The sequence below is a fragment of the Primulina huaijiensis genome, chromosome 15 (assembly GCF_012295235.1).
Source record: "Primulina huaijiensis isolate GDHJ02 chromosome 15, ASM1229523v2, whole genome shotgun sequence".
NCBI classification, from domain to species: domain Eukaryota; kingdom Viridiplantae; phylum Streptophyta; class Magnoliopsida; order Lamiales; family Gesneriaceae; genus Primulina; species Primulina huaijiensis.
This window is the reverse complement of record NC_133320.1, coordinates 6791789-6803857: the sequence shown is the minus strand read 5'-3', so window position 1 is coordinate 6803857 and position 12069 is coordinate 6791789. Positions and strand designations below refer to the sequence as shown.

Sequence of the window (12069 nt, the reverse complement as noted above, 5' to 3'; positions counted from 1 at the left end):
TATATATATATAATATATTTTGATTAAGACTCCAAATACATGTTAAAAAGAACTTTGCATGTGAAAATTAAAATCATAGCCTAATTATGGAAGATAACGACACATAAACTTGTTTTTATATCAAAATACCAAATAATATTCTACTAGTTACTATTTAAAAGAAGCTATACAGTTCAAGAACAATATGCCTTTCAAAGTGGTGTCAAATATCACCAAATAAGAGCAGAAGTCATCACCACAATGACTACCAATCAAAAGCACCAACGAGAGAAAAAAACAACTGCAAAACAACTCTAAAAATTGTTGTTTATAAATAGGATTGTGCTTCATTACAGTCAAATAAAGTTTCACCTTCACATAGGCGTCATCTCCCAAATCAAAAACTTTTCCATCAACTTCCGCTTGCAAAAAGTGATTTTTGGCTTGAGTTATTTCCTGCAAATATGTAAACATCCTCAACCATAAGTGCTTCACAAGAGTAGAGAAGCAATACAAATTATGCAAAAATCTTGGGACTGAAAATTCAAAAATAAAATGTCTAAAAACACAAAAGAACCATCTTAATGCAAAGATAACTCCAAAAAGAGTAATGATTCAAAGACCGACAAACCTTCTGTAAGTCAATAGAGAGATCTCTTTCAAACTAGGAAAGATTGACATTGACATTGACATACTTTTTGATAGTCATGAAATTAAAGATTAACATTTAGTTGTGAAGCTTGAAAACAAAACAACTCTAAAATTTGTCAACAATCTACTTAATCAATGAACTTAAAAATACATAACTTTGATGCATAAGGCATTTGTGTAGATATGGTTGTCCAGTGGCCTCATGATTCATGAACAATTCAAAACTTACTAAGATCCAAAATGATTATGTGCAACATGAAATTTAGATAGTCATAATAACATTTTTTAACTTATGCAAACAAAATATTAGAGAGATAACCGTCAACGTATTGGTAACAATGAAAAAAACGATAAGAGACAACAGAATGTCCAACTACCACCAAACCAAAATCATAATGCTGCAATCGATGGGAAAGACAAAAAATGGTTTAAAAAGGCTTGAAGTGATTCACTATTAATGAATGTAGCAAAATCATTGTAATTAAAAGCGCATGGCACAATAAAGCACTCAATTGTCATGAAGCTTTAAGAACAAAATACAAAAAAACCACACTTTACAAAACTAAAGTGCAATAAATAAAATATTCTAACAAAAAAGAAATCATTTTTTTTAAATTACGAAACATGAGATATCAGATATTGAAATCATCATGGCAACGGACAACCTGAGGTTAGTGTTTTAGAAAAATGCCGTTTTCTCTCTGAAGAGGTCTTCAATGCTAAGCGCAAAAAATGTGCCCTTCACAGAAGCCAAACGTTTACGCCCAAACTGTGTTCGTTTGACAACTATGAGTGCAATTAAAGGAATGGGATAGATGCAACATCAAGACGAGATCTTATTAGCTTAGGAGCCATGGTCTTAAATTTTAAAACATCATTTTTGTGATTTAAGTTAAGTTGCTTAAGTCAAATACCTGAAATTTCCCGAGATCATTGCTAGAAAGATGGCTTCACAGTTTGAAAATAACATACGAAACATGTGATTTCCAATCAGCTTTAGAATATATGTCAATTTGACATTTCATACTAGAATGTAGGAATGGAATATTAATATGGTATCGCATTGGCTCCATCATTCAATGAATTTCTCTCAACTTTAACAGTATCAATCCCAATTATTTATCTCGAGTAGAGATTCAACTTCTGCACTTGTCATTCAAATTTCTTCACATTTTATCCTTCTAGGTGGGTCAAAACTCAAAACAAAAAAATCCTATCATCAAAACATGTGCTCTTATTGAGTAGCACTACATCCTTTGGAGACAAAAAACATTTAATAACTCAAATTCAAAAGTTATATTCATTTCATGATTGAAAAATAATTAATTTCTCTATGAAGTGAGAAGCTATATTCAAAAACCTATTTAAAATTATCTAAACTCGTGTTACAAGGAAAATTAATGTTTGTGATACATGATGTTGTAATGGTTTTATACCTTTATATAGGATAAGAAAACAAATTTTAAAAATTGTGGGGAAGTTATTACAAGGGGAGATATAGAGGTAGTTATAAGTAATAAAATGGGAGTTTAATTATGGGAATTGGTTTGGGCATATGAGAGAACGTAAAGATGAAACCATAATTGTTCAAGGTCTTTTTTGGAAAATATATTAACATTGTACTATTTTATGGCAACATATATATTTTTAGTATGTATTAATCAAATTTCTAAAATTCGGTAGGAGGTAGTCGGACATCAGACCATCACCTAAGGCCTAGATCGCCAAGGCGATACTATATGCCACTAGGTTGATTCCACGGTATCAAATATCAATATACCAAAGACTCTCTCCTTTGGAACGAATGATGACGACGACACGATATTCAATTTAAGAGAAACGATCCACAGACCACATGACGCAGACTAAGTTTTCTTGTTGCCTCTTGGACGTTAGTTTACACCTCAGGTCTATAAAAGTGAGCTTCTAATTGTTAGGGCAATCCCACAAATGAGTAAACTATTGTGTCTGGGTGCATACCCAAGCGCAACAGTGCAGCCTTAAGGCGAGAGGTGGTCGCCTTTTACAGCTATGGATGAAACCATGCATGAGGTTTAAAATGGGGAAAGATTTATTATTCATACTTGTAAAAGATGCACACATGTTGCATGTGTCATTATTATTTTTAATTTTAACAAATAATACTAAACAATTAACATTAAATTATTTTCAATTTAAAAGAGTTGTTCGATTTAAAAAGAAAGTTTTGTTTAGATTTTTATTATGTAAAATATAGAGTGACTTGAAGAAGTTTTTAGTAGGGTAAAAAGAGTAATTATGGAATTAAATATTTTGGTGTCTTCTAAAATAGTTACTTTAAGGGTCTCATACTTAATAATGTAGTATAGATTTGATGGAGTTGTGCAACAATTTGCAATCTCCTATTAAACTTAATAATTAGAGGTGCTTCAAGAATGGCACCAGGTTGACTACAGGATCTGGTAAATTTAAACAACGTGCTGAAATGTAAATAAATATGAGATTTACACGACACCTACAAATCTTACTAATTGAACGCTGAAATTTTGGATAATGATTATGACCTAATCAACAATTAGAAATTGACGTATGATGAAATGAATTAAAATGGTTAAAGATGACAACATATTTCTTGGTTACAAAAGGAATACAAGTTTTTACACAATAATTAGCTGGCCAAAATCAGTTGAAAATCGGATGTTAATATTTGACTAGGAATAACAAATTTAAACATTGATCACAGCAAATTGGGGGAACTGCATACAACCCCATTATCCCATATTTTTTTCAGTTATTCTTTTGTAAGCGAGGAAAATGGGGTTAGAGATCAAAATTTATATAGGAAATCTGAGAGTATAGTCTACAACTAGCTCGAATAATACGAATATAACACCAACGTTGCAGACAATCGTGATCAGTTAAGGCTAGTATCTTGAGATCCTAGCAGTTTTTTCTCCTCTAAAAATTGGCAAGCAAACAACTACGAAACCAAAAAAAAAAAATCAGGAGTCTTGTGACTGAACAATACAGATGAATATGGGCATACATCGTAAAACCAAATGCATGTGAACCGCCTGTTACCTTTTCATCTTTTCGGTATCGTTGGGGCCAACGCCGCCGTGCTTCCTCCTTGGGAACCGGTTGTCCCAAAAAGTGGCCAACGCATTCATCTTCCTCATCGCCTTGATGGTCCTCCTCCTCCTCAACCGAAACTTTAACCTTCTCATCCAAAGCAGCAACAGAAGGATTTGACGTATCGTCAAAGTCACCATTCTCAACAACTTCCGCCAGCTCATCTGATGTCAAATCCGATCCAGCCACCTCCGTTGCGACTGAAGAAGCCAGCCTTTTGGATTTTCTCGCCGTCGACGCAGCCTCCAGATCCGTAACCGCTGAGGTAGAATTCCTCTTCTTCGCCATTTCTGTAAAGGAATGGATCTGGTTCCTGCTAAATGAGAGAAAATTGGGGAAAGTGTGGAGTTTTGGAAGAGGATCGAATGGGCTTTATGAATGAAGGGCAGGGTTTTTCAAAATTTTGAAGGGAGTGGGCAGTGGACAGAAGGCGGGAGTTTTGGAATTATCGGGTGTTATTAAATGAATTTGATTAGCTAGGCGTGGAGTCCGTTTGGACTCTCTTATTTTATTTTATGTAATGGCTTATATAACATATAAATATTGTAATATTTTGTTTTGGTTTCGGTTATAATACCGATCTTCTCATTAAAAATCGTGAAGTCTACTACAACTTATACATTATATCGATATTTATATTATTTAACATTTTTTTTAACATTAATGGTCATTATTTGTGAACATCATTATCAACTCATTCATCTTTATTTTTAGTTTAAATTAAATAAATACATTTTCAATTTTACCCTTTTATTTATTTATATTACTTAAATTATTATTACTTAAAATAAATAATAATAATAATATTTTTAAATATATTTATTGTTTAAAATCATTTCAACATATTTTACTAGTGTAGTTTATTTAAAACTAAAATATTATTATAAATTTGAAATCCAGGTAACCATACATGAAGAGGAAATTGTGCAGATTTAGCAACTGCACCGGCAAACATAGAAAAAAAAATCACATTTGTTACGTTACAATGGCTATTTTGTAATGGCCATCTTAATTAACTGGAACTTACATTAATTTGAAATGAAAATTACAATAATTGGGAAGAAGCATTTTCTTCCAACAATTTTGGACAGTTCACGAAATTTGTAAAAAAATATCGATTATTTTCATCTATTTCGGGAAAAATATAATTATATAAATAAATATAAAAAAATAAATTGAGTTGATGTATGAAATAATTGATAGAAAATATTTTGATTTTTTGATTAAACTGGACGTTAACTTCTTGTTGGGTATTTTAAGTTTTGATTTTTTTAAGATAAATTCAGATTTATTAAAATAAAAAAAAATTAAATTTTTTTGCCCAAATAACAACGGTAGGCCGTTGGTTATTTTTTTAAAAAAAAATTAATTTGTTTTAAGTAACTACTTTAGAAAACATCAAATTATTTAATTTCATAATTATTTTACTAAAAACCTGCTCAAGTCACTTCATATTTAAATAGAAAAAAATCTAAACAAAAATTCTATTTTAAATCGAAAAACTCTTCTAAATTAAAAATAATTTTGTATTAATTGTTTAGTATCATGTGATCAAATTAAAAATAATAATAACACATGTAACGTATGTACATCTTTTAACAACAACAACAACAACAACAACAATAATAATAATAATATATATATATATATATATATTATTTTGTCCAATCAATCCAGATGAAACTTTGATTGGACGATTTGATACTCTTAGAATTAGTTTTGTAGTCTGAATAAATGAAATTGAAAGTTTTTAACAAAGAGTATGATTTTTCTAGTACAAAATGCAAATGAGTGGAACAAAAAAAAATTCAGTAGAAAAAATTTGAGGTCCTAAATCCGTCCATTTCCACGCTGTTCTCAATAACTGTAACTGTGTTGATGAAAAATTACACAAACTTTTTTATATTAGATAATAACAATTAAATTAAACTCATTAAAAAGAACTACTCTATTTCTTCCATCCCCATGAGGGCATCAATCAAGTTAGATAAAGATGAAGGAGGGATTCCGGTCGAAGTAACAACGTATCCCGATTTAATAGGATCACTTTTATATCTAACCACTAGTCGGGTAGATGTTACGTTTTCAGTCTATCTTTGTGCTATATTCCATGCTGCTCCCAAACAATCATATTATATTACAGTTAAGTGTTCTTAAATACCTTAAAGGAACTATCAATGTGTCCAAAGACTCAATTTTAATCTTATTGGATATTCTGATGCATACTACACAGGTTTTAAAATTTATATGAAGAGTACCAGTGGATCATGTCAATTCCTTGGTGATAGACTGATCTCTTGGTTCAACAAGAATCAAACATCCATAGCCACTTCAACCACTGAAGCATAATATCTCGCAGCTAGAAGTTGTTGTGCACAAATTCTATGGATTTTGCAACACAACGATTATGGGATCCGGTTGATTGAAGCTCCTATATTTTGTGACAACACAAGTGATATTTCCATGACATACAATCTCGTGATCCATTTCAGAAAAAGCATATAATTGATATTAGACATCACCTCATAAGGGATCATGTAATAAGAAAAAGATTCGGCTAGAATACATCTCAACCGATCAACAGGCAGCAACCATTCTCACCAAACCATTACCGGACACTAATTTTTCTTACTTTAGAAACATTATTGGTTTGGTAGACATATCTCAATGCATATGTTCAGGGGTAATAATCATTGACATTTCATTATATTATAATGAAGTGAAGACATGTCGAGCGTGATAAAACAATTGTCCAGCTGGTACAAAAGTTTTTCATAAAAAAGATTAATGACTTTGGGAAGCTGTGATTTTATCCTACCGCGGGCATTTAAGTATCTTCATTATTATATTTAAATTGATTTGAGAGAAAAACTCAATATTAAAATTATTGACAACTTTCACACAAGGCTTTATTTTAGTGATGTTTCATCTGTCTTTTTAAATTTTCAAAATTCAAATATCCAGAACTGTACTGACACGTTGTAATGTTGTGACTGTCCCATAAAATCACATATATACATCATCTTTTTCCTTTAAACAGTTTTACGCTCATAAATATTTTCAAAAGCTATATGCAAATTTAATTATCTTAAAATTCTTTGTGCTTTCACGTATTTCTTCTCAAATTCACTTATCAGATTCAAAGATGTCGACCCAAAAGACTTGTCTTTTCATCGATTTCAAAACAATTCTCTCCATTAAGAACAAGGCTATCTCTTTTGTTTGGAGATGCTCGAAGCTTCTGGTCTGAGAAAATTTCTCACATGCAGATCCACTTTCAATCTATCTATTGCCAAGCAGTTCTTCACCTTTGCAAGGATGGATCGTGGAAGCATCATATGAACTATTGGAGGGTCAAACTACATCATCCACCATAAATTTTTCGGAGATGCTCTGGAACTGACGACAATAGGTTTGGAAAAAGTTTCAGATATCCCAAATAGAAAAACCAAAATATGGAGCATTGGATTCTCTCTAGGTGGTAGCCCTATATCTATTCCGGCAGAGAAGCATGATCTGAAGATGGGAATCATATTCCTTGCCAAAATCATGGCCAAAATGCTTTTAGCCAAACATGGCATACGACAAGATCACCCAGGAGAAGTTCCAGTATATGGCGGTAATCGCATCAAATATTGGTGTCAAATGGTTTGATATTTTATTTGGGACTCTTTTCAACATGACCAAAGGAAAAGGTCTGTCTGAAAGATTCGCTTCGCAAATTTGTTATCTACTTGAACTTTTGAAGGTGATGGTTGGAATCACTGAGCTGCTACATCCAAAGAAGTGGCTCAATACTGCGACTGTCACTTACTTCTTTAAGAGTAACACTTCCTCCACCGCCACTGAACAATCACTGAAAAAGGCAGGTGCTAAGCAAGATGCTCAAAAAAAGAAGAAGGCATCGGCTAGGACATCAGTTAAAAGTAAGATGGTCTATCCTGAGATCGTTGAAGAGGAAAACCACAAGAACTTCCATCTAAAAAAGTACTCAACGAGCCCCAAAATCCGACCGCTTCATCAAAACGGTTGAATATTGATGACCCCGAGAAATCGAAGGGTGATAAGCAGCCCAAGAAGAAAAAGATCATGTTGGTGTCCGAAGTGACTCAACAAGAAACTGCTCCACAAGTCCAGCCCACTCGACCAGCGGCTGGCATCCGAATTTTTGAAGGTTTTGTTCTTTCCTCAACATCTGCTGCTCCTCCACTGGACCCTAAGGACAAGGGCAAGGGCAAGGGAAAGATGCAACCGCCATCAAAGCCTCCCACTGTTGTTCAGACAATGTAGCTCTGACACTGTCCCAAGTATTAAAGAGGATGACAAAAAAGCATGAAGATGCTCGACAAATTGTTTGAACATCGCACACCTGTATTGTTCAAGAACAATATGGAAAAGGACCTTCTAGAGAAATTGGCAGGTCTGGAGGGGAAGATGCTGGATTGGCCGAGACAGATGAAATTTAAGTAGCTCTCACCTGCTGAAAATTCTTCCATTTTCAACTAAGGTTAAGCCTTCTCCGGTTGATAATAATCTAGTGGCAGACAAATTTTGATGCCAATAGCCGCACCACTCCAAATGAGATCAGTTGAAGAAGGACATAGTGACAGTTCTAGCTCTTTTCCAAACTCAGGACATGCTTATCAATCGGATTGATTTCATACAAACAAGCATGACAAAGAGAATGGATCTGATGCAAGAACAAATGCTAAAGTTGCCCGACTGGATCTGATCAACTCAATTGAACATATCGTAACTGAAGTTGCCCGATTGGTAATTAATGTTCTAAACAATCGAAGGCAACTAAACTGGTTAAAGCTAACTGAAACTACGTTGCGAACTGAACTATCAGTTAAGACTCATCAGTTACACAGTCAGTTCATCGAATCGGCTATGAAAGTCAACTGATAAATCAACTTGACACGTCATCAGTTAAAGAGCGTATTCATCAAGCGACAATTTGTACAAGAGCAGCCTCCAACTTGTAGTGGAAGCACAACATATCAGAATGCCACAGTGTATGATTGTCATAAGAATGATGATGTGTCTACTCAGGACAAATGAACGGATATATGACATTTAAATGCATTCAATATTATCATTCACTACAAGAAATTCTGCATACAACGACGCACATACGACAACGGTTTTTCACAAAAACCGTTGTCGTATGTTTTTGAACAACGGTTTTATCGAAAACCGTTGTCTTTTGGGGGGCAAAGACAACGGTTTTTAAAAACCGTTGTCTTTTTGGGGTCAAAGACAACGGTTTTTGGGATCAATGACAACGGTTTTATAGAACCGTTGTCTTTGAGCGTTTTTTTTGGGTCAACGACAACGGTTCTATAAACTGTTGTCGATTAGCGTGTTTTTTTGGACAATTGACAACGGTTTGAAGAAACCGTTGTCGATTAGTGTGGTTTTTTGACAAACAACAACGGTTTTGAAAACGTTGCAATATTTAGCGACGGTTATTTCAAAAACCGTCGCTAAATTTAGCGACGGTTTGTCAAAACCGTCTCTACGTTTAAATTAGCGACGATTTTGAAATAACCGTCGCTAATTTTAGCGACTGTTTTAAAAAAACCCGCCGCATCTTTAAATTTAGCGACGATTTTCACAAACCCGTCGCTAAAATTAGCGACATTGTTTTGAAACCGTCGCTAATTTTAGCGACGGTTTAAATCCAAACCGTTGCCAAATAAAAATATGCGACGGTTTATCATTTACCGTCGCCAATAGCGACGGTTTAACCAAAACCCGTCGCAAACTGTCTATAAATATCTCCATTTTCGTTCCATTTTCCTCCACAACACTTAAAATTTTTCTCTTTTACACCATTTTATCACTTCACACAACACTTAAAATTTTTCTCACAACTTCATAACACTTAAAATTTTTCTCTTTTACACCATTTCATCACTTCACACAACACTTAAAATTTTTTTTCTCTTACACAATTTTATCACTTTCACACAACACGTAAAATTTTTCTAACCACTTTATAACACTTAAAATTTTTCTCTTTTACACGATTTTACTACTTCACAACACTTAAAAATTTTTTCTTTTACACGATTTTAATTTGGATTATTAGTTTCTTTTAGATTTATTAAATTATTAAAAGTATTTTTTTTTATTTTTCGAAACAAATTAGCGACGGAAATCTTGAAAGATAACCGTTGCTAAAATTAGCGACGGTCGTGATTTCTACCCGTCGCTAATTTTAAATTAGCGACGGTTTACAAAACCGTCGCTGATTTAACTAGCGACGGTTTTATTCATACCCGTCGCTATTTTTATTTGCGACGGTTTTGATCTACCACAACGGATAAAAACCGTTGTCGTTGAACGGACTTTCAACAACACCCTCAGTTACAACAGTTTTTAAATGGCTACGACCACGGATTTTATCCGTTGTCGTTTGCCGTTTTTGTAGTAGTGATTGGGAGTAAAGCCTATAAATAGCCGAGAATATCAGCTGAGAAAAAGACTTTCGCGCACATTCATTCTGAGTAAACTCTTGAGTTAAAAGATTTCAAAAATCAGTTACAAAAAGCTCACGCTTTATCAGATAAATTCATAGCTTTAAGGCTATAATTTTAGCACTAACACAAGCACTTACTGTTATTATATTAGATCTTTTTAGTCAGTTGTGCTTAGAAAACATATTAGTTGCGTACTGATAAAAGTTGTAAAACTCACCCAACCGATCCTAACATGTATAAAAAGGTTAAGTTGATCATATAATATCAAATAATATCTGAAAATCATAGTATTAGCATTTAAAATTTACAGTAAATGAAATACTCATCCAAAATTCACGAAACTTGAACAGCAACCTAGAATAATATAGAACAATATTCGAAAAATAAATTTTTTTTTCACCGACGCTTGTATTACATGAGCCATGCGCCATCTGGCTTAGACGCGCGACTCGTTTTTTTTTCAGCATATGTAAAAAAAGATTTCCTACAATTTTGTGTTATAATTTTTCTCAAATTCGCAGTCGAATCATGCCAGAAATGAAATAACTAGTATAACTCATACCTCTATTTTGACTGTTGGAAAACACTATTTTCGATGTTGATTTTGGGAAACCACTGACATAAGTGAGAAATATGACATAATGAACAAATTTCATGCTCAGACTAAGGTATAATATGGTCGGAATAGGTACGTAAAATGGGAGTAAAATCAGTACCTGAAAATTGAGTTTTCTGGCACTATTTCCTTCCCGAGAAATGGCGGTTTCTGAATTTTAACGAAAAACCGGTTGATGATTTTACACCTCTTTTGTGATAGCTTTCTAGGTAAATAGCGAGTATTGTGGAGTTTTTCTAGAATTTTTTGAGGAGTTTGAGATATATAAAAGATTTTTTTTCCTTTTTTTCAACTTTTTTTTAAAGCTTAATTCTCTCACCACTCTCTCCCTATTCTAGACCAGCCCCTTGAACTCGAAAATTAGGCTATAGAACTGTTGAAATTCTTCAAAAGAATGGTCTCTTTTTATAGGAAAGCACCAAGTCTTTCTTCCAATCCATGTTGGAAAACTTCCGATCACTGGTTGGGTAAGGAAGGAGGTGGTATGTTGGTTAAGTAAGTATGATGATGATGATATTACATCCCTATGTATGTGTGTGCTATATATATATATATATATATATATATATTTGTTACGTGTTTATATATTTGAATTAGTTATTTCAATTTTTTTATCATTAGCACTAATAATTAATAAATTTAAGTAATGAAAAGAAAATATTATATATGTATATACCTTAATTATGGGGTATTACAGGTTGAATTCAAACGACACCTCTAATGCCGAACCCTCAAGTAAACCTATTTCAATTGCAGTCGATGCACACTTTGCAGAGGTCAACTTCCATNTCTAAATAAATAAGACCAATTTGGACATTATAAAAATAATTTTCTTAGCAAAAAAAAATTCAATTTTATGTTTAGTTGTGTAATTAAAATCATTATTTCAACACAAACTTACTACAAAAAATATTTGGCTTTTGAAGAGGGATTTGAGCTTATAATTGCTCGTAACTCGTCTTAAATTTTAAATTTTAATATCATATGAGTTATTATTGAATGTTTTCATAATTCTTTTAAAAATAACAAGATTTTGTTTTTTATGTTATAAAAATTATAAAAACTCAATAAAATGACAAAAACTTGTGTGAGATTGTCCCACGGGTCGTATTTTGTAATACAGATATCTTATTTGGGTCATCCATGAAAAATTATTATTTTTTATGATATGAGTATTACTTTTTATTGTGAATATCTGTAGGGTTGATCCGTCTCACAGATAAA

At 32.9% G+C, this 12069-nt stretch overlaps 1 protein-coding gene across 1 annotated transcript in view; it reads right to left on the bottom strand.

Moving 5' to 3' along the window:
* LOC140959544 (DNA (cytosine-5)-methyltransferase CMT3-like) overlaps positions 1–4141 on the bottom strand; it is a 17096-nt gene extending 12955 nt beyond the window's left edge. Inside the window, exons 1-2 of the mRNA XM_073417439.1 lie at positions 3691–4141; positions 352–435 (exon numbers count right to left, since the gene is read on the bottom strand). Of these exons, the coding sequence (XP_073273540.1) occupies positions 352–435; positions 3691–4029 (423 nt within the window). The 5' untranslated portion in view covers positions 4030–4141. The remainder of the gene's footprint in view (positions 1–351; positions 436–3690) is intronic.
* Between the last annotated feature and the right edge of the window lie 7928 nt (positions 4142–12069).